Source organism: Aquarana catesbeiana, linkage group LG05, assembly GCF_042186555.1.
Source record: "Aquarana catesbeiana isolate 2022-GZ linkage group LG05, ASM4218655v1, whole genome shotgun sequence".
Classification (NCBI taxonomy): domain Eukaryota; kingdom Metazoa; phylum Chordata; class Amphibia; order Anura; family Ranidae; genus Aquarana; species Aquarana catesbeiana.
In genome coordinates this window covers 301,570,343-301,593,907 of record NC_133328.1, presented here as the reverse complement: position 1 = coordinate 301,593,907, position 23,565 = coordinate 301,570,343, and the positions used below count along the sequence as shown (strand labels likewise).

The 23,565-nt window shown below is 41.5% G+C and overlaps 1 protein-coding gene across 1 annotated transcript in view; it reads left to right on the top strand.

Annotated features, from left to right (window-relative positions):
- NFX1 (nuclear transcription factor, X-box binding 1) overlaps positions 1 to 23,565 on the top strand; it is a 193,673-nt gene that overhangs the window by 164,274 nt on the left and 5,834 nt on the right. The window contains exons 19-22 of the mRNA XM_073630822.1: positions 4,412 to 4,453; positions 11,784 to 11,879; positions 23,089 to 23,155; positions 23,264 to 23,409. Coding sequence (XP_073486923.1) covers positions 4,412 to 4,453; positions 11,784 to 11,879; positions 23,089 to 23,155; positions 23,264 to 23,409 — 351 coding nt within the window. The remainder of the gene's footprint in view (positions 1 to 4,411; positions 4,454 to 11,783; positions 11,880 to 23,088; positions 23,156 to 23,263; positions 23,410 to 23,565) is intronic.

Below are 23,565 nucleotides of genomic sequence, written 5' to 3'. Positions count from 1 at the left end.
AGGGGAAATTCAATTGACCTCAAGTAACATTAAGGGCAGATTTCGATTTTTTTCTTTTTACAGAGACCGTTGTTTCTCACGTCTTGATTTGTACTTTGTGCAGGGTGTAACGCAGACGCCGCTCTTGTGTCCTTGGGACTTAAACTTAGTCTTGACTGTCTTGTAGAAGTCAGAAGTCACCTTTTGAACCAAAAGAGAAACTCTGTTAGTCCTTTGACTCGGAAGGTGGCTTCTTTGGTTACTATCACTTCAGCAAGAAGAGCATCTGAGCTGGCGGCTCTTTCATGTAAGGAGCCATTCTTGGTTTTGCATGATATGGTGATGTTGCGTCCTCCTCCCATCTTTCTTGCCTAGAGTGGTTTCTAGTTTTCACTTGAATCAGGCCAGTGTCTTGCCTTTTTTTTTTTTCCTAGTCCACAGTCGGCAGGGGAAAGATCTCTGCATACTCTGGATGTAGTTCGGGCATCAGGATTTACGAGTTGCAGGCACAGGTCAGAATCCCAGTTTGTGCCCAAAAAGCCCAGGAAGGGCAGGCGGCAGCCAGGTCAACTATTTCACACTGGATCTGCCAGTTAATCTTTCAAGTGTGTGGTTTGAAAGGGCAAAGTTCCACCTTTTCTGGGGAGAGCACACTATACCAAGAGTGAGGGCAGCTTGGGCTATCCGCCATCAGGCATTAGTGGCTCCAGTTTGCAAGGCCACTACATGGTCTTTGGTGCATACATTCGCAGGGTTTTACCAGGTGGCTGTCAGAGCCATGGAGGGTACTGCCTTTGGCCGCAGCATAAGTGGCAGAGTAGGTCCTTTGGGGTTGATGGCAGTGGTTATTGTTGTGTCTCCCACCCCTCCAAGCTTTATTGCTATGGGACTTCCCACATAGTTATGATTTGATAACCTGCTCTGTGTCCCGTGATGTACGATAAAGAAAATTTGATTTTCTTTAGATACTTACCTGTAAAATCCATTTCTTAGAGTACATCACAGGACACAGAGGCCCCCCTCCTCTTTCTGGGAATTTTTTTCTTACTACAAAACTGAAGTACTTCCTGTATAGGAGGGATTATATAAGGGAGGACTTCCTGTTTGATCCACCAGTGTCCATTCACCTACAGGCGGCGCATAACCCACATAATTATGATTATAACCTGCTCTGTGTCCCGTGATTTACTCCAAGAAATAGATTTTTCTGGTATGTAAAAAAAAAATTCTAATTGTTTCATTCAGTTTTTGATTGTGGAGTCTACCCTGTAACATAGTTTAATTACCTGTCAATTCTGCCATTCCATCAATTCTGTTTCCTTTAAGGCTGAAGTTTAGCTAAAAATTATTTTTAACCCTACAGCTTTTTTGACCGAACTTACCTGTAATGAAGGTATGTCCCACGTCATTTAAGCAGCTAGATCCTGGAGAAGTATTCACTGCAGTGATGTCCCACCCTCTTCCTGTCTCTGTAATCCAGCACACAGGGGGCAATAGCTTTGGGCTCCAATCTGAACTGCTGTGAAAATGTTGCAAAAATTTTGCTCCAAGGACCCACCCTCCCTTCCCCCTTCATCTAAGTTTTTTTTTTTTTTTTTTTTTTTATTGCTCACTGCATGTGACACCATTTATAAAAGTTGGACAGTCTAAAAAGACGAGGCACAACAAATGTTTACAAATACAAACTGATATGATGACTGTAAAGTAACAATGAGTATTATTGACTATCAAGTCATCGTACATGTTATGTTATTACTAACCATTATTAAAAGAAAAAGGGAACGTTAGGTGTGATAGACGAAAGCGGGTTTGATTCCAGTTCACCACAAGTGCATAGGTAGGTTATATTGAGGATAATATCTCACAATTGGACGCTACCATTTTTATATTTAAAAAAAAAAAAGCGCAAAAGGGGAAAAAAGGGTGGGAGGAGGAGTCCAGGGGGAGTTAATTCATTATGACCTGGTTTGCACTAGGTCATCTGAGGAAAGGTAGTAACTTAGGCGAGGTCAAAAAGGTTTTCCAAGCATGCCATGCTTCCAAAAATGTAGTATTTTTCTCGTTGGCAGTAGCCAAGAGCCTCTTCCAGCCTCATGATGTAATTGAATTCCGTTACCCATTCCCTAATGGTGGGTGTAGTGAGAGACTTCAAATGACAAGGAATCGGGGCCCAACCTGCCAAAATAAAGGAGAACAGGTCTTTTTTTTTTTTTCCCCATTGAGTCCGGGATCATGGACAAGAGTGTTACCGCTGGAGTTTCCAACCATGACCTGCCCGTCACCAGACTACCCATTTGAAATATGCAGTTCAACAATTGCCTAATTTTAGAGCAAGACCACCACAAGTGGAGAAGCGTGGCTCATCAAAAGTTATTAAACCTTGCACTTCAGAAGTTCAGAGACAAGAAGGCAGGGCATTCATCCCTGCTGTGAGGGTCAAACGTTAAAAGAAGTGGAAAAATAATAGATATACTGATAGGAGGAGCAGGCAATAAAACCATGTTCTATAAATGAACTCAAACCATAAATGGCTTTGGTAATGCTAGCAAAAGGCTGCATCTTGTATGTAATTTTTGATTATGGCAATAGTTACTTTAATTACAAATATGTAAGCGAGTCATATTACTTTACTAGACTTGCAATCCCTGACCATGTTAGAGGTTGCAACCCTAAAAAAAAAAATCCTGTTCCTTTAAAATATGTTAAACTGCATAGTGCTTGTGCGGTGTCATTTTTCCCTTTGTATGCTGTAAAAAAAAAAAAAAAAACCTGGTTGATCCTGCCTGTTCCTGTGTCTCCCTGTGTTTGCTGACCATGGTAATCATGGCTGCTGAGCCATGGTACCGCGGTCAGGTTACGTGCCTCCGTCAGCCCACAGTCTTTCCCCCTCCCCTCCTGCTGCTATTTTGTGTGGCAGTAAAGTTAGTGCTCTCAATTTCTGGCAGCCCCTCTGTAATATAATAAGATATATAACTCGGTGTATATGTTTTTATTTTAAAATTCTAATCCTAAATCCCTTAATCCACATCACAGATGTGTGGTCACTTGACCGCTTGGCTGACGTCAGAGGGATATCTCAGCCCCTCCCACTGTAGCCCTTAGGTGGGGAAGGATAGCGGTGAGCAGTCACTTGACCGACATCGACGATGTTGATTAAAGTGGATGTAAACCCAATGTCATCCTTTCAGGGGTTATCTATAAGGATATACATGCCACCTGCATGTATCTTTACCTGTCAAATGTCTCCCCTCTGTCTGTTATTAGACCCAAAAAACTGCATATTCTGTGGGTGGGTCTGTTGTCTGGAGCTCGGTGGGTGGAGTCGTGATGTCAATAGACTTCCCACCCACCTCTACACTCCCCTTGTCAATATGCATTTTCTCCTGTGTATTTCTTACACAACTTCTTCTATGATCTCTAACATCCAGTGAAAAGACAGGAAAGTAACCACATGACTTCAGCATGCCAAATCATGCTGAGGTGTGGAACAGCCAATCCTTGCAGAGCTGCTGAAGAAAGGAGTGGGGGTGGGAATTAAAAAACAATGCATGTCTTAGGCTAGTGCACGAGATATGTAAATCACCTGTCACTCACAGCAAGGGGGAGGATTTGACAAAGTTTTTCTCTGTCAAGATTTATCTCACTGAACAATAAAAGAGGATTGCTCAGAGCTGGATTAACTCTTTGTGGCAAGACTGGGCTCAAATGATAGGAAATATTATACTCTACATTATGACATTAAAAAAAAAAAAATTAGATTTAAAAAAAAAAAAAACACACACTGAGTTGTTTATCTTTTTCTAACGGAGAGGCTGACAGTAATTGAGAACACTGACTTAACCACTTTTAAGTGAAATTATATTTTTTAGAAGGGGAATCGACCTTCTCTTTAACTTGCGTAAAATGACATAGATTAGTAGGATGCAATGTAATGCCTTCAACTATTGTATAAAACAGACCTGTATGTCCTGAAAAAACCCATATATATATATATATATATATATATATATATATATATATATATATATATATATATATAATATAATATATGTCTTCTTATTTTAATCACAATGTTTTCTGCAACACTTGCATGCCCTACAATAATTAAATAAGGTGCTAGTGATTGTTCTCATTACACAAATTCCCATGTCATATTTGCCTGTGTTATTTGCAAAAACAATGTGTGTGGGTGGATGCCTTTTTAGTTTTATTTTTCAAAGCTAAAAGTACCAATTTTATTTTAATTATCACAGCAATCTGCAAAAAAAATGAAAAAGCCAGGTTTTTTTAGGCTAATTGTGAAAGGTCAGAACAAGTAGGCGGTTAAAGTACCATGAGCAGTGGAAAAAATGTTGGCTATTTGGCCTTGTAAACGAGTACCCTTCTGCAGCTTGCTTCCCACTGACTGGCTTTTGTTTTGTACTGATTACAGGTTGCAATGTGATGAAGAGTGCTTGGCGTTGGAACGAAACAGGTAAGCACATACTCATTTGCATTTCTTTGAAGTGATTAGTGTATTTTATGTAGATTTTGTAAGAAAAGCTGTACTTACCTTCTGACACATTTAACTGACAGCCTGTCTGATTACAGCCTTTCTAAAGAGTGTGTATTTATAGAACTTGACTGTTTTACTAGTTAATGCTACTGCCATAGTAAATGCAAACACAAACTGATCACCTTTGATGAAAAGGCAATGGGATGGAATTTCACTTCTGATCGGGACCTCCTCTCAGTCCAGTTCCGGACAGTCCCCTTGTATACAATAGCTGGTCCCTAATTCTGATGATTTACAACATTTGACTGATAAAAGTCCAGTCATTTGATTGCTGACTAATGACATGTAAATGCCTTATTTAAGAAAGCCATGGTATACTTCACATCGCATGGCTGGTTAGTTTATTTTGGCTCAGTTATTGCAACCTGATTAGAAGCTGCCATTGTCAGACTACTACGGTACATGCTACTTTATGGTTTGAACCTTGGTTGCTGTCGGCCGCTTCTTGTCAGTTCATTGTGCTAAACAGATGCTTTACAGAGAGAGCTTCTCTTAAAGATTTCTGAAACATAAAATATTAAATCTACACATCAAGAACAACCAGAGAGTGGGTTTGTGTTAAACTTTAAAAATACTCTATGGGTACCATCCCTCATTTTAATCATGACCAGGTACTCTTCAGGCATCCAGATGGGGTGAGGGTGAAAAAAAATGAGATTCTACTTGTACCTCGTAGGTAAACTTCATAAAATCAATAAAAATGTATTCTAAAAGTTAAGATACATTCTGCACAGATAAGGTGTGTCCATCAGTTGATGTACACTGAAAACAGGCACATCATTTGAACATACCTGTCAATATATGGTGTCTTAGATCAGCGCTTTTCCCAATCTTTTTGCTTCTTGAGGATTCACGCTAAGACATGTGACATGTACAGTATCTTACAAGAGGGCAGGTTTGAAGGTCAGTGATTTTGTCATGGGGGTTAGACTGGTTTCAGCAATCCCTTTTACCAGACTTCCATTGTAGTAGAGCATGTGTAACCGTGAACTAAATGACATGGACACAGACCATAGAGAAACCTATAGATTCAGTGTACGTTAGTGTCTTCTTTCAGTCCCACTGCGGGAGAGTGCTTGAAATTGTGACAGCTTCATTGCTGCTTTGAAATGCAGTTGTAGGCATATGAGCAGATAAATGATGATGCTGCAGGCCTAACTTTCTGCCACTCCTCAGAGACCCTTTCATCTTCCATTATCTTACAGTGAAGGAAGCACAAATTACATTATGGTTGACAGTAGTTCACTTAGAGCCAGCATACGTCTGGAATGTTTTGCCTCAATCACACGTGCGTACTGAAATATACACCCATGTGAGGGCCATGTTTTCTTACATGAGATGTATGAACACAACATCAGTTCCCACAATGACATCCAAGCGGGTGCAAGTTTGTTTCCCAAAAACAGACATTGCAAGGTCAGGGACATGCATCCATATGGATGTCAGATTGGGAACAGCGGCTGTGTACATGCAGCTGCAGCATCCCAATTGATATGAATCTGAATGCATGTATGTGGATGCATGGAAATCTGTGCATCCCATGCAGGCAAATTTGGCCCTCACACAGGTGTACGCTTAAATATGCCTGTGTAAATTAGGCCTAATTAAGATCCTGACTCTTTCCCAGACATTGGTAATATTTCTGATGTGAGCTTGTGGCACAGTAACACATTTAAAAATACAGAGTTCAAAGATGATTTTTATTTTTTTTTTCCCTAGTATACTAGTGCACAGGTTAACAGACCTCTTTACAAAGTCTTAATTCATATTTTTTCTGTTTGTAATCTACTTTGCTAGTCAGTTAAACATTTCATCTGGGTAAAGACAAGCTGGTCAGGGAATTTTCAATGAAGAGGTATAAGGTTCTTGAGAAAGGGGGGCTTCTACACCTCTGAAACATTTAAGTTCTTTTCCCTCCTCCCCTTTTCAGGTCATTCTATTTTGACTACTGTATTTATGATCAGCAGCTGCTCACTTTCATGTACGTTCATGAAATCTTTTTGGATAGAGATTGGAAGGAAGTGTAGCAATATGTGATATGATATACTTGGATATTTGTACCTATAGCATAATAGTGCTCAGAGAATGATTACAACTTTATTCATTCTTGGTATGTGGCGTGCTTACTGTATATATTTAAAATATTCTGTAAAGAATCCATTTTGTGTGACCAAAAACTACATTACAGCATTCTCGATGCCCTGACATGTCACTGATGGATCAAATGGGAGATATTGGTCAAAATGCTATGCCTTTTAAAATAAAACAATATCTGAATATGGTCATATTTGAGAGAGGTTATCAGTACAGTAGATATTACAATAGAAACACGAAAACCAGTATTACAGAAAATGAACAAAAAGCATTTTTTGTTTTCCGATTTCTTAAACATTTTACAATATTGCAAACTTTCGGCCTCTAGCACACTGGATGGTTTGCAAACTCTCCTAGAAGCCTTTCCTCCTGGCAGCAGTGTTTTGGCAGGAAAAATGCATGATGCTTGTAAACGTGTGTAACGAGTTTAGGCGTGTTTACAGGTGTCAAGCGCCAATTATTCATTTAAATTGCCAGAATAAATGAATGCTCATGTGCTTAATACGTGTTTACACACGTTTACAGGCATCCAAAGTTTTTCTACCAAAACTCTGCTGCTCCTGGACACTGGCAGTGTGGGGGGGGGGGGGGGGTCTTCTGCCACTAAAAGCTCCTGCCACTAAATGCTGCTAAAAGTCTGTGTGTACAGACACATAGACTAACATGCAGGTGAGATTAGAGACAAGAAAAAAAAAATCTGATGCCCCTAGAAGCAGCTGCAAAAACGTCCAGTGTGCATGAGACCTTAAAGTGGATGTAAACTCCTCCCAAAAAATGTAATTAAGATTCATATCTGTTACAGAAGAGGATGTCATTTCATCTGTGCCCAGTCTTGCCATGAAGAGCTCTTAGCAATCCTCTTATCTTTTTTTCAGTAAGATACAAAGAGACACACAGAGAAATAGGTGACCGTTTCTTCCCCCCTTGCTGTGACTGGCAGTTGATCTCCTTATCTCATGCACTAGTGTGTGGATTGGCTGCTCTACACCTCGCATGATTGGGCATGCTGAAGTCATGTGGTGACTTTCCTGGGTTTTGACTGGATGTTAGTGATCATGGGTCATAATCCACGAGACCAGCAGAAGTTCAGTGCAAGAAATATCGATGCCTGGCCAAGGGGAGTGTAGAGGTGGGCGGGGAGACTACTTACATCACAACTCCGCCCATAGAATCCGGGGTATTGCAGGGCTCCAAACAGCTAAAGGCGAGATATTTGACAGGTAAGGATACATGCAGGAGGCATCAGCACTATGGAAGTAATTTAGAAATGATGAGAGTGGATTTACATCCATTTTAACCGGTTCCCAACCGGCTCATGCAGATATACTGCGGCAGAATGGCTCTCCTGGGCGAAAACCCTGTACGGGTACATCCTACCCTTTTTTGGCCACCAGAGGGTGCGCGCACCCGGTGGGCACAATCGCCGCCGATCGCGTGCACGAGCGCAGTCACGGGGATTTGTGTGTGTATAAACACACAAATCCCTGTGCTGTCAGAGGAGAGGAGTCATATTGTTTGTTGCTACGAAGTAGGAAAAACTATATTTCTTATCGTACATCATGGGACACAGAGCCATAGTAGTTACTATGCGGGTTATAGGCCACCTTCAGGTGATGGACACTGGCACACCCTAAGACAGGTACTCCACTCCCTATAAAACCCCTATCCGCTACTGGGAGTACCTCAGTTTTTTTCGCCAGTGTCTACGGTGTTGGTCACGAGTAAAGATGTGCTGTGCCACTGGAGCAATCCTTACTGGGACTAGCTATGCAGCCGGATCCATTCAAAGTGTCTTTTCTGGCCGGATTGAATGGTACCCAGGCCTCCTGGTGGAAGAAACAAGGTTTTGCCTGTAACACTTCTCTTTTTAGAGAGCTGGATCCAGAGCTTTGTTTTTTTTTCAGCCATAAAGTTTTTTCTGGCGGGGTGTTTTACAGGTCCAGGAGTGTGGTTTCCCCAATGTCCCCAGTTCCTGAAGGTTTTGTAACAGAGCCAAGTATCAATCACCAAGGGGGCGCAAGGAGTTGTGTGGCCCAGAGAGGTGTATCATATCCTATCTTGAGCAGAAAACAATGTGCTTTGCCTATCGGCAGTCTTCATTGCAGGAATAGAAAATTGGCAGGTGTACTACTTGAGTCGCCAGCAGTTGTTCCCTGTCAATATGTCACAGATGGGGGATCCCAGACGTTGATCTTATTGGGTCCAGGTACAACAAAGAAAAAGACAACTTGTGCCAAGAACAAAGGATCCGCTAGAATGCGAAACAGATGCCTTGTTATTCCCGTGTAATCGGTTCTTACTGATTTATGCATTCCCACCTATTCTGCCTGCGTCCACGACCTCTTCGTAGTATCGAGCAGGAAGGGAAGTCGGTGATTCTTGTGGCTCAGGAGATCTTGGTCATGAGGATATCACCTTTGGGCGCAGTGTGCTGCAGGCAGCAGTAGAAGTCCTCTGGTCTCATGATGCCCTACTTTTGTTGTCTCACTCCCTTCAGTTGGCATTGCTATGCGACATCCCACATAGTAAATACTATGGCTCTGTGTCCTGTGATGTACGATAAGAAAATAGGATTTTTGTAACAGCTTACCTGTAAAATCCTTTTCTTTGAAGTACATCATGGGTCCCTCCCTTCTTTCTGATATACACGTGTATTGCTTTGCTACATAAACGGAGGTACTCCCAGTAGTGGGAGGGGTTATATAGGGAGTAGACTTTCTGTCTTAGGGTGTGCCAGTGTCCATCACCTGAAGGTGGCCTATAACCCACATAGTAACTACTATGGCTCTGTGTCCCGTGATGTACTTCAAAGAAAAGGATTTTACAGGTAAGCTGTTATAAAAATCCTATGGTCTCCCCTCCTAGTCACTCCCATCCCCACACAGTTAGAACACACAGTTAACCCCTTGATCTCCCCTAGTGTTAACTCCTTCCCTGCCAGTGACATTTACACAGTAATCAGTGAATTTTTATAGCACTGACCGCTGTATAATTGTCAATGGTCCCAAAAAAGTGTCAAGTGTCCATGTACCACTAAAAATCACGATCGCTCATGACAGTGCGAGAACCGGGGTAACACAGTCCCTTCCCTGCCAGTGACATTTACACAGTAATCAGTGCATTTTTTATAGCGCTGATCGCAGTGGTGTCAAAAGTGTCCGCTGTGTCCGCCATAGTCCCGATAAAAATCGCAGATCACAGCCATTACTAGTAAAAAAAAAAAATAGTAATAAAAATGCCATTAATCTTTCCCATAGTTTGTAGTTGATATGTTTTGCGCAAAGCAATCAATATATGCTTATTGCAAATTTTTTTTTTTTTTTTTTTTCCGCCAAAAATATGTAGAAGAATATATATTGGCCTAAACTGATGAAGAAATGTTTGTTTTTATATATATATATATATATATATTATATAATATATAATTTTTTTATTTTTTTTTCAAAATTGTCACTTTTTTTGTTTTTTTTTTTGTTTATAGCGCAAAAAATAAAAAACGCAGAGGTGATCAAATACCACCAAAAGAAAGCTCCATTTGTGGGGAAAAAAGGATGCAAATTTTTGTTTGGGTACAGCATTGCACGACTGCGCAATTGTCAGTTAAAGCGACGCAGTGCCAAATTGTAAAAAGTGTTCTGGTCAGGGAGTAAAATCTTCCGGGGCTGAAGTGGTTAAAGAAGTGTACTTTTAAAAATATCAAAGTGTACAAATGTTGCCTATGAAACCTGGCATCATTTTGAACAATTGCTTATTATTTTCCCCCCCCCCAACCTAGTCTTCCTTTCCTCTTACATTCCCCTTGGCAGATCCTACAATTAAGGGTGTGCTTTCTACATTGTAAATTTGTTGTTGGAGAAATCCTCTCATCTGGATTGTAGGCCTCTGGAAACGTATACTAGATAACCCTGTAAATTCATACCGGAATGTTTGTATTATCTTATCTCTTTAAATATGTGAAAATAAAGATTAAAAAAAAAACTGCTTATTCTTATCAGGCAAACTTATGCAAAACAAAGTGGAAAATGCAGAATGAGTCACCCCTCTTCTACAGAGAATTGACAACTGGCAAAATAATATTGTAAATGAACTGTGTGAAAATATATAGAAATTACAGCAACCTAAACCATACATATATGGGAAAAAATATGACAGCTGCCCCCAGTTATGTGAATTCTTTGATATCACCAAAAAAAATGTCACTATAATTAAATTTATAAATCACAAACGTGTAAACAAACAATATTCAATCAGTGTGTTTGTGTATATATATATATATATATATATATATATATATATATATATATATATATATATATATATATATATATATATATATATATATATATATATATATATATAATTTGTTTTTTAAATATGTAAAAACAACAATCAGGCATTGTTGTTTAGCCAAAAAGACCAGATGATAACTTCACTGCACTTAGCGCCTACTTTATTTGGAAAATATTATTATAAAATTTGTCCCATCTATGGCCAGTTTAACAAGCTCTGAGGGCCCTCCGATGACAGAAACATGGAGACACAGCAAATAGAAAGCTTATCAAAAATGTACTTAAAGTGGAAATTCAGTCATTTTTTCATCTTTCCATCTATTAAATCTTCTGCCCTTGTTGTTTTAACTTTTGGATAGTAAAACATTTTTTTTCTGCCAGTAAATACCTTATACAGCCCACTTCCTGTTTCTTGTCTGATAAAAAGCCTAGGCTTATGACATCATGCACAGCTCTCTCTCTCACTGTCGTGAGAATTTGCCAGGTAGGGAGGGGGGGGGTGAGTCATAAGAGGGTCAATCAGAGCTGCAGAGCTGGAGGTGTGCTTCTGTCTCTAAATCCAGCAAGTGAACAGGCAGCAGCTTCAGCTGCCCACAGTTAAAATGGATGCAGCCAGACTCAGTGGAGGGAGATTTCTGCAGCACATTTTGGCAAATACAGAATCACAGTATATAAAAAACGATATGCAAAGTGGTTGGAGGGAAGCTTCAGAATGGCAAATATGTTTTTATTACAGATTATGTAAGCAGACTGCACTTCCTCTTTAAATTGTCTGCCAAAACAAATCGATTGATCTGTGAGCAGCATAACACAATTCTAAAGGTGTTTACTGAATGATATTTTGTGTTTACTTTGTAACTTTTCAGACGTCTTGCAGAAGCCCTGAATATATCAGAAAATTCAGATCCCTTTAATACTCGTTGTGGGACAAAGTACAGTGACAGCTTGAAAGATGATGCCAGGTTTGTAAATGTCTGCCCACTGTTTTCCGCCTGATAGTAGGCATTGACTTTGCATCCACAAATATGAAAAAAAACAAAAGAAGAAGAAAAATTACTATTAAAGATTATTCTAACATCTTTTAGCAGATGTGTTTAGCTCTTTTAGGTATGATCTGTTATTAAATTTGTTTCATTACACACCTAGAATAATGCAATGTTTTTGCCCACCCTGCTCATTTGGATTCGACCTGGTGTGCCGTGTCTGCATCCAGCTCCACAATGGACAGCTATGCCAGTGGCCACAGACAGGTCATATTTCTATTCTACCACATCCATAAATGGTGAAAAGGTTTTAAATATTCTTCTTTAGGAATTAATGCTGTAACCACTTCATGGTTGGGGTTTTCTGTATCTTTGCAGCCACTGTCATTCTGGTTAGGCCTTGTGCACATAGTCTTTAGCTTGCATAGGAGCAGCTTGTAGCATTAACAAAGCTTTTAACGAGCTTCAAGTAGCTTTGTTAAAGCTTTTTAAGCACCCTTTAGCTAAAGGTTGGATTATAAACTCAAATCATAACAAACCACTTTAATTTTATATACATTTGCAATGCTTTGTACGCAAATCACAAATTTACACAATTTAAACTAAATTTTTTGGGAAAAAAAAAGGGAAACAAAATCACATTTGCAAGGCAAAATCCCCAAAATTAGACCTTGTTTGTCCTATTTAACACATGTATATTTGTGCTCATAAGTTTACATACCCTGGCAGAATTTGAATTCTTGGCCATTTTCTAGAGAATATGAATGATAATACAAAAACCATTTCTTTCACTCATGTTTAGTGTTTGGCTGGAGCCATTTATTGTCGGTCAACTGTGTTTACTCTTTTTAAATCTTATTCGCAACAGGAACTACCCAAATGACCTGATTAAAAGTTTACATACCCTGGTGATTTTGGCCTAACATGCACACAAGTTGACACACAGGGGTTTGAATGGCTATTAAAGGTTTGCTTCTAATTAGGGTGTGTGTATAAAAGGTCAGTGAGTTTCTGGACTCCTGACAGACCCTTGCATCTTTCATCCAGTGCTGCACTTATGAGCAAAAGCTGTATGTGTGTGTGTGTGTGTGTGTGTGTGTGTGTATATATATATATATATATATATGTACCACACATTTTTTTAAACATTTTTTTTATTAGTACTTTATCTTAAAGTGATTGTGTGTTTTTGTTTTTTATAACAAACATGTTATACTTAATAAGTGGGGTAATTGGCACTACCCTGTGAGCCACTAAAAAAAGTATATTGTAGAGATAACGTAGAAGGTACTGAGCTAAAACTTTCTTATAGAGCAAAGTGTGTGTGTACGTACCCCCAATATTAGAAATGTGATACACAAAAAACAGGCGTGTGACAAGAACACCAAATCATATAAATAATTTGCCAAAATAAAAAAGGAGAGAGTGAGTGTGTTTCTCAGTAAGGCTGAGGTTAACCGCTCAGAATATAACTATTGTGGCACATATACTACCTTAATTGCCCAGCCAAATAAACCAACCATTAACCATGTGATATCCCAATTCGTTGTAACACAAAAGATGTGATAATAGAGTTAGGTACCTGGTAACTCTTTCTAAGAAGTCTTCCAGGGCAGCATCTGAGAGGTAGGCTCCTCCTCCCTGAAACAGGAAACACATTAGTCCACCATTATAAATTTCACAGTCTTACCTGTGTGCCTCAGTTGTATTAAAGCACCGAAGGAAATCTCAGTAGATCTTAAAAGCTCCCCCGTTGTACCTGGTATTTGTCTTTTCAAGGGTGGGAACTAGTGCTGCCCTGGAAGACTTCTTAGAAAGAGAGTTACCAGGTACCTAACTCTATTTTCTCGAATAGTCTTCCAGGGCAGCATCTGAGAGGATGTATCAAGCAATACTTACTAGGGTGGGGATAGAGACTGGAGCGCCTTGCGACCAAGTTCCTGGTCTTGGTCAGACAGCTGGTCTATGCGGTAGTGCCTTGCAAAGACACTGAAGCTCGACCATGTCGCTGCCCTGCAGATCTGCTCCAGAGTTGCCCCTGCTTCCTCTGCGACTGAGGTAGCACAGGCTCTGGTTGTGTGTGCTCTGATCCCGCTTGGCGGAGTGAGGTTGTGTGCCTCATAGGTCGTCTGTATGGCCATTCTTATCCATCTGCTGATGGTATTCTTGGAAGCCTGTTTCCCTTTGTTGACTCCTGCATAAAGGACAAAAGGGAGGTCGTTCTTCGCCAATCCTTTGTTCTTTCGAAGTATGTTTTCCACGTCGAGTTTGCTGTAAGTGTCTCTCTTTCCGCTATCCATAGTTTTTGGAAGCAAAGGTATGATGATATTTTGGGTTCTATGGAATGTTGAGGGGGCCTTGGATAAGAAGGCTGGGTCTGGAGAGAGAATTATTTTGTCTAAATGTATTAGGCAGTATGGTTCCAGTATAGACAGTGCTTGGATTTAGCTCACTCTTCTGGCTGATACTAGGGCCACAAGAAGTACAGTCTTTAAGGTGAGGTTTTTGTCTGAGCTATCTTCCATCGGTTCAAATGGAGGGGAAAGAAATCCTCTAAGTACTGTGAGCATGTCCCAAGTTGGAGTTCATTTCATTTTGGCTGGTCTAGCTCTTTTGGGTGACATCAGGAATCGCTTTATCAGCGGGTCCTCTGCTAGTCTTGTGTCCATGAACGAGGAGAGTGCTGCAACATTTACCTTCAGCGTACTTGGGGATATATTTTTGTCTGCTCCATCTTGTAGAAAATCCAGGATTGTTGGGATTATTCCTCTTTTGGAATACGGTTTGTTTCTGTTCCAGGAGACAAACTTTTTCTTCACTTTCTCGTAGATCGCCCTAGTTACAGGCTTCCTGCTGTTTAGGATGGTAATGATCCCATTGTCTGACAATCCTTTGTTCTGAAGTCTCACCCCTTCAGTACCCAGGCCGAAAGCTTCAGGATTCTGTGGTTCGGGTGGTTGACTGGGCCCTGTGATAGGAGATCTGGCTGGTCCGTCAGTGTCAGCTGAGGTTTTTCAAGTGGCTGAACCATGCCCTTTGTGGCCAGTGCGGTGCTATTAGTATCACCATTGCTCTCTCTGCCTTTATTTTTTGAATCACCCTTGGTATTGTGGCAGTTGGAGGGGATGCATAGCATCCCCAGTTGCCATCCCCACCTCTGGTTGAAGGAGTCTACTCCGCTGTTGCCATCTGTGGGGTTCAGAGCGAAAAATGTTGGTGATTTTGCATTCGCTTTGGAGGCTAATAGATCTACCTCGGGTACTCCCCACTTTTGAGTGATTTGTGCGAAGGTCGATTGGTTCAGAGACCACTCAGTCTGTTTTGTGGTCTTCCAGCTCAGGAAGTTTGCCAGCGCGTTGTCTGTTCCTTTCAGATAGATACCTGATATTGACTTTGTTTGATTCTGCCCATAGTAGGATTTTCTCCGTCAGCTTAATCAAGCTTCGGGACTTTGTCCCACCTTGCCTGTTTAGGTATACCACAGTCGTGACGTTGTCCGATTGTAACTTTACGTTTCTCCCCTGTATTGCTGGTTTGAATGCTTTTAATGCTTCCCCCACAGCTTTTAGCTCTCTCATGCTTGAGGAGGCTTGGGATTTTCCCTGTGAGCAGAGGCCCTCCAAGTGTGCCCCCCAGCTTAGGGCGTTGACATCGGTGGTGATCCCGATTGGCTCGGATTGGGCCCATTTGCATCCTTCGATGTATCGAAGTAGATTGAACTACCATTGTAGTGTTAGTTTGACTGTGGTTGGAACAGGAATGGACCTGTCTAGGGATGAGTGGCTGCCATCCCACTGGGACAGAATGTAGTTCTGTAGAGATCTCGTGTGAATCTGTGCCCAGGTGATAGCTGGAATAGAAGATGTCATCAGTCCTAGTACGGCCATACCTTGTCTGATTGTTATGGCGTTGGTCCTTATTAGGAAGGTTACTGCCTGTGTGATTTTTTTCGTTCTTTTCTTCCATTAGGAAGGTTTTCGTTAGTCTGGAGTCCAGTATATAGCCCAAATATACCACTCACTGGCTTGGGGTCATCTGTGACTTTTCTGCATTTATTATCCATCCCCGGTTTTGCAGATTGGACATACTTGTGCACAGGTTGTTCTCTAGGGCCTCTGCTGAGTCCGCAAAGAACAGTAAATCGTCTAAATATGGTATTATGCCAATACCTTGTTGTCTTAGACCTTTTAACGCTTCTGCCATTATCTTTGAGAAGATTTTTGGTGCAGAGGAGATGCCGAAAAGGAGAGTTGTGTATTGTGGGTGCAGCGTAATTGCTGGCCCTTGTACTGCGAACCTCAGGAATTTCTGATGACCCTCCTTTATGGGGACATGTAGGTAGGTATCCTGTAGGTCTATTGTCGCCATAAATGTCTCCCGTGGAAGGATGTTCCCTAGGTGTGTCACTCTCCAGAAGTTCTTGAAGCTGGGTTAGCCAGGTTGATAAAGTCCGGGCTGTGCAGGTGGCAGCTATTGCCGGATTTCCATGGGGTCGTTTAAGGTACCCGTGTCGTCAAAGGCCAAGTCAGATTTATTTCTGACTTTTGCCAGAGAAGCATCCACTTTGAGGCATTTAGCCCAGGTTTTGGTGTGTCTCTGCAAACGGGTCTGCGTTTGACTGTGGCTGGCATGAAGAGTTTTTTTCTCTGGGTCTTCCCACTCTTTTTTTTTTTTAAAGATATCTTTAAGAGTTTGGTGTACAGGCAATGTTCTAGGCTTCCTGGGTTGCAGCTCTTTATACATCTTGTCATGCATTGTGAAAAGGATAAAGGAAGCTGCGCTAATAAATGGAAAGTCCATACAATTGCTTGTGGGTAAATCAGTAGACAGTTCAATCTAATGAATCAAACACCAGGGTGACCAAATCAAATCAAACGTGCCATCACATTAAGAAAAACCTGCTTACCAGCTGGCAAGCAAAGTCTGGCAGATGGTTATACCCAGCCAGGGCCTTTGCTTGTACAGAAGATCAGCTGATGGGCTAAAAGCTGGATGGTTAATGGATGCTCAGAACCCTCCTGACATCATACGACCTTGGTCAGAGCCCCGGGACCGCCCGATCTCCCCCAATACCGCACTGGCAAAAATCACGAGAGTGAGTTCTGTGAAGTTATGTTCTTTAATACCTAGCGTGTCCACTATGCTTTTAAAAGGCTATTCGTATCCTCGTCGGGAGTCTGAGCAAAGTTCATTCTCCGATTCGGATTCATCCGAATCCTCTTCTTGCTCTGTCTGTTCCCTGTTACCTGAAGGAACGCATATCCGGTGGTAGACAGGGTATTGGTCTGACTGACGCTTGATTGCGCTTCTAACTTTTTAATAGCTGAGCATAGAGGCGCCATAGTGCTCTGTATTTATTTCTTGAAAGAGCTGAGCAGATCTTTCAGATACCCTTGCGATTCTTTGGCCACCATTTTGTATATACATTTTTGATATAGGGGTTTTTTTCCCCCCATTTTGGGGAAAACTGGTGGCTGCACGAAGCACATGTTTTGTTGCTTTCCACCTCCCTTTCCTCAGGGGTCTTCGCCTGACATCAAGCGCAAAAAAGGTCCCCGTGAGGTAGGCGGGTAAAGGCTGCCTGTAAGTAGGAGCTGTCCCGGCTTGCAGGATCTGCAGGGCAGGGTGGAGAAGCGTCAGACATGGTCAGCCACCAGGATCCTCTGCTTAGAGGGGCCTTTTTTAACTGCTTCCTGCTTAAGCTCCGGCCCCACCCCCAGTTGACCCCGTGCAGGTTGGTGGATATACCTGCACATGCCACTGCAATTGGTATCCTCCCTTTTGGGTCCAATAGGGAGGGGGACTCTGCTGCAGTATGCATTTATATTGATATATTTGCTATTGTTAAAAATCCCTTTTTTTTTTTTTTAAATTCCCGCCCCCGGAAGTGATGTAACCGTAGCCCATTCTGAGTCCCTGGAAGCAGGCACCAGGAAAATGGCCGCTAACCCAGAAGTGTCTCCGGCGCCATCTTGGTACACCCCACCGGGCCTCCATGAGGAGAGGCCCGTTCTGCGGTGTGTAGAGGACGCCGATCGCGTCGAAAACACCGGCGATCAAGTGGGCGGCGGGTGCGGACATCACAGGGGTAGGAGAGGAACAAAAATAAGCCGTGAGGCACCTACCCGTCCGGCGCGGCAGTAATCAGGGGGTGAGGCATGCATGCACCCACACCGCTGTACGCTCTTCATGTCTGGGAGTATGTTTCCAGAATTTGCACATGGAGTTCCCTGGTAAAAAACTGCGGCAGGTCCCTTGAGCAGCGGCATGGGGGAAATGTCAGCGCATGATTGCAGCTTGGGGGGATGATTGCAGACCCCTCTGTAGGGGTGAAATCTCAGGCAGAGCAATACTGCTCAAATATGCTGCCCCTGCTCGCCCTCCCAAGGCCCGCAGGGTTGGATGGGATGCTGGCAGGGAGTCTCCTGCAACTAGCACAGAGACTGAAGTAAAATAACAAACGTTTCTTTTGCAGCTCCTGTGGGTCCGGAGGAAACACAAACAACTGAGGCACGCAGGTAAGACTGTGAAATTTATAATGGTGGACTAATGTGTTTCCTGTTTCAGGGGGGAGGAGCCTACCTCTCAGATGCTGCCCTGGAAGACGATTCGAGAACAAATAAATAGTAAACACACCACTGTAAATAAGGTGCAGATAACATCCACACCTATACCAAACAGAATAAATGTGTGATCAATATATATTCAATGTAAAAATTCCAAGTCCCACTTGTGAAAATGAAAAAAAAAATAAAAAGAAGGAAAAATGTGATTCCAGAGTGTCCAATAATGGCATATAACAGGTGACTTCGTGCTCAGCACGTAATGTGACTCTTGGAGCTCCCCCCAATTGGTCCCCACTCACCAGACGTAGTTACCCCTACAGGGGTAATAAGCAAAGAGTGGGTGACTGTGGATAAACCTTCTCCTCGGTTTACTGTGCTCTTCCATCAGTTCCTCCATCGGGCTTTTCCACCTGTTCTCTCAAATTCAGGGGTGCACTCCAATCAGGACCTCCCAGATCGTTCCACAGTATCACAGGGCGGGGTCCTCACAGGAAAAAAGGGGCTCCCATAGTGCAGTATTTAAAATTGTATTAAAATTAACAGCTTCCCATCGCTGGTAGGCAGAAGACAAAAAACGCAATGAAAATTGTGCAGCGTGCGTACCACCTGCGTTCCAGGCTCTCTGCTTCCGGGTGTGACGTAAAAGCGTGGCTCCATCTTACGCGTTTCGTCACTGGACGTTCTCAATGGCGGTGTCATCCCTTCATGCTTCACATCTCATATAGGCGAGCGGACATACCGATACCTCCCCCTCAAAAAAACAGCAAATGAGCGGTCAGAGTCGGCTGGGGAATAGGATGGCAATATCAGCACATAACAGGCGACAGGCCTCCATAACACAATACCCAATGTCCGTTCGTCTTAGAGAAATAAAAATACATAAGAGGCATATCAGACATGATGACCAAAAGTGTGTATGTGTGTGTGTGTATATATATATATATATATATATATATATATATATATATATATATATATATATATATATATATATACACAGGTAACAGTACGGTGGCAAAAATACAGTGTGGTAACTAACCATATAGGTGAATCCACTGAAAGGTAAGTATATATTAAATAGAAGAGGGAGTCAAGTGGCCGACTTTGGTACTGCATCTAAGCCCACTGCAATGATAAGGGCTAGAGCAGGGATCCTCAAACTACGGCCCTCCAGCTGTTATGGAACTACATATCCCATGAGGCATTGCAAAACACTGACATTCACAGATATGACTAGGACTGATGGGAATTGTAGTTCCTGAACAACTGGAGGGCCATAGTTTGAAGACCCCTGGGCTAGAGCAATACCAGATACTACCATGTACACCCTACGTGCTACCATAAGTGAACCAAGAAATGGTGTAATTAAAAGTGACTCTTCCAGATAGAGAGCTACTACACACAGAAGTGTGCAAAATGTGCAGATCGGCTACGGATATGGGAAAAATCCCAACAGTAAAAACTAAAAATATTAAATATAAAAATTGTGGCCAAGGTTAACTAAATAAATTCTAGTATAACCATCAGTGATTGCCAGTCAGTGGGATCCACCCCTTATGGTAGGTTATACTATGACAGTAGGAAGCATAGGGCTAAAATTATGTAAAGCTACCAACCATAGGTAGCACCTCTAAATGGGGTATAAAGGCAGGTAAGAATGTGAAAATAACAAATAATAAGATATAATGAAAGCCTCAAAGGCAACTAATTTTAAACCTCATCTGTCTGCACAAATATATAACCCCGATGGGGACAATGTATTCTGAATATCCCCAATGGGTACCCCTACTAAACCATCCATAACATTGCCAGGTAGCCAGCCGCAGACGTGCAACTTAAATGTAAGTGGCAATCCCAGATGTAACTAATGGATGTGCCCAAAGTTCCTAATACCCAAAAGAGATTATAAGTATATAGGATATACAGAAAGGGGGGGTGATACATACTGTAATGCGGGGAGGGTTTGTATTCTATAAAGTAATGGGCACATAGGGTTTACATGGTAGTATTTGGTATTGCTGTAGCCCTTATCATTGCATTGGGCTTAGATGCAGTACCAAAGTCGGCCACTTAACCCCCTCTCCTATTTAATATATACTTAATATATAATATATACCTTTCAATGGATTCACCTATATGGTTAGTTACTACACTGTATTTTTACCATTATACTGTTACCTGTGGAGATATATATATATATACTTTTGGTCATCACGTCTGATATGCCGCTTATGTATTTTTGTTTATTTCTCTAAGACGAACGGACATTGGGTATTGTGTTATGGAGGCCTGTCGCCTGTTATGTGCTGATATGGCCATCCTATTTCCCAGCCGACTCTGACTGCTCATTTGCTGTTTTTTGTGAGGGGGAGGTATCGGTATGTCCGCTCGCCTATATGAGATGTGAAGGGATGGTATCGCCTTTGAAAACGTCCAGTGACGAAATGCGTAAGCGGAGCCATGCTTTTACATCAAACCCGGAAGCTGAGAGCCGGGAACACAGGTGGTACGCACGCTGTGGACCGGCTCCTCCTGCACAATTTTCATTGTGTTTTTTGTCTTCTGCCTACCAGCGATGGGAAGCTGTTGATTTTATATATTTTTTAATAAAATACAATTTTAAATACTGCACTATGGGAGCCCCTTGTTTTTTTCCTGTGAGGACCTGCCCTATGATACTGTGGAACGATCTGGGAGGTCCTGATTGGAGTGCACCCCTGAATTTTAGAGAACAGGTGGAAAAGCCTGATGGAATAGCACAGTAAACTGAGGAGGGGGTTTATCCACAGTCACCCACTCTTTGCTTATTACCCCTGTAGGGGTAACTACGTCTGGTGAGTGGGTAGCACCAAAAGTCACATTACGTGCTGAGCACCGAAGTCACCTGTTATATGCATTATTGGACACTCTGGGATCACATTTTTCCTTTTTTTTTATTTATTTTTTTTTTTTCATTTTCACAAGTGGAACTTGGAATTTTTACATTGAATATATATTGATCACACATTTATTCTGTTTGGTATAGGTATGGATGTTATCTGCACCTTATTTACAGTGGTGTTTTTACTATTTATTTTATCACCTCTTTTGTGTTACAACGAATTGGGGTATCACATGGTTAATGGTTGGTTTATTTGGCTGGGCAATTAAGGTAGTATATGTGCCACAATAGTTATATGCTGAGCTGTTAACCTCAGCCTTACTGAGAGACACACTCTCTACTTTTTTTATTTTGGCAAATTATTTATATGATTTGGTGTTCTTGTCACACGCCTGTTTTTTGTGTATCACATTTCTAATATTGGGCGGTATGCACACACATACTTTGCTCTATAAGAAAGTTTTAGCTCAGTACCTTCTACATTATCTCTTATACAATATACTTTTTTTAGTGGCTCACAGGGTAGCGCCAATTACCCCACTTTTTATTATTATCCTTGTAAGTTCCCATGGGAACCCAATAGGGGGGGCTGCAACCCACTTTTATCCTAAGTGCGGAATTTATCATATAACATGTTATACTTGCCTCCTCTGTGCTGTTGGTTTTGCACAGAACAGCCTGGATCCTCCTCCTCCCCTGGATCCTCCTCAGGTCCCACTTCGCTGCTCCTAGCTCCCCCTCCTTTGAGTGTCCCTCAGCTAGCAGCTTGCTCCAGAGGGCACCTGAATAAACAGATCCTTGGCATAGATATAGAAATTGCTCTGGTTCATAGGGGATGTACAGGTGAGAGGTGACGTAGTTGAGGCCTAATTCTAGGTTGGGAAAAAATATCCTTGCAGTGTAACCAAGCAGTGTTGTGGTGATGCTGGTTTAAATAAATGACAATGAACACCACCCTGGAGTGTAAGGTTCTCATTGAATGTAGCCTATGATTACAAAAGCAATTACGTTTCTTTGCTGAGGGATTTATCTACTTGTCAGCAGCCATCTTGTTAGTAACATATTAATCTTGAGCTGGCCATACACTAAGATTTCTCTTGTTCATCTCTGTAGGCTGAACTGAAGCAATCTTCTCTGATGGCTATTGTATTCTGACAGCTGGTGCGTGCAGCTGTCAGAAGGGTACCAATAGGGGCACCCATGACTTCAGTTTCAGCTGGTTTGTAAGAAGCCTGTTTTAATGTGCTGCAAATGAAGCGAGTGCTAATACAGTATCTTGAAGTTTTCCATATTTGTAAAAAAAAAATGTCAATATCATTTTCCTTCCACTTCACAATTCTGTGCCACTTTGTGTTGGTCTATCACCTAAAATCGCAATAAAAAACATTTACATTTTTGGTTGCAACATAACAAAAATGTGGAACATTTTAAGGGGTGTGAATACTTTTTCAAGGCACTGTAGATAGTAAATCAAAACCATAACGGTAATATCTGTGTAGCCCTAGCTTTAATGTTACCATGCCTGTCGGGTCTTGATAAAGCTAAAATGCATGATATGGTTGCCTGTGTGTACTGGCGTGGGAAAAATCCATTGAAATATAAACATTTATTTGCTTTTTTATGTGAGAAGGTCTATTTCATCCTGGTCTGTACATGAGTCATATTTGCTTTATATATACACAAATATGCAGCCTTTTAGCTTGTTGCCCGTTTAACTTTTTGATGATCTTGTAATCTACAGAAAAGATCTGAAGTTTGTTTCTGACATTGAGAGAGAAATAAAAGCACTTGTGGATGCTGTTAACAAGGTTTGTCTGATTGCCCTTGCATAGTGTTGCGTGTATTGTTCTAAAATGGGTTGTTTTTCAAACTGAACTCACGTATGCCCTTTAGCTATGATTTCTATTGTTTTTCAGGGAAAACAAACCAAAAAAAGTCATTGTTTCCCCCCAATGAACAGAGACCATCGTAAGATTATCCATGACCTAGCAGAGGTTTATGGAGTTGAGAGTGTGAGCTATGACAGCGAGCCCAAGCGCAATGTTGTCATCACTGCTATAAAGTAAGTTTACATATTTATTATTAAATGTAATCCTGTTTATGACTGGAGTGATTTGGGACAGATTGCCAGATTGCTTTACCTTTTTTCTTTGATATCTTTTGTGTTAATGGCGATAATAAGCAGAGAATTTGATTTTTTTTTTTTTTTTTTTTTTTT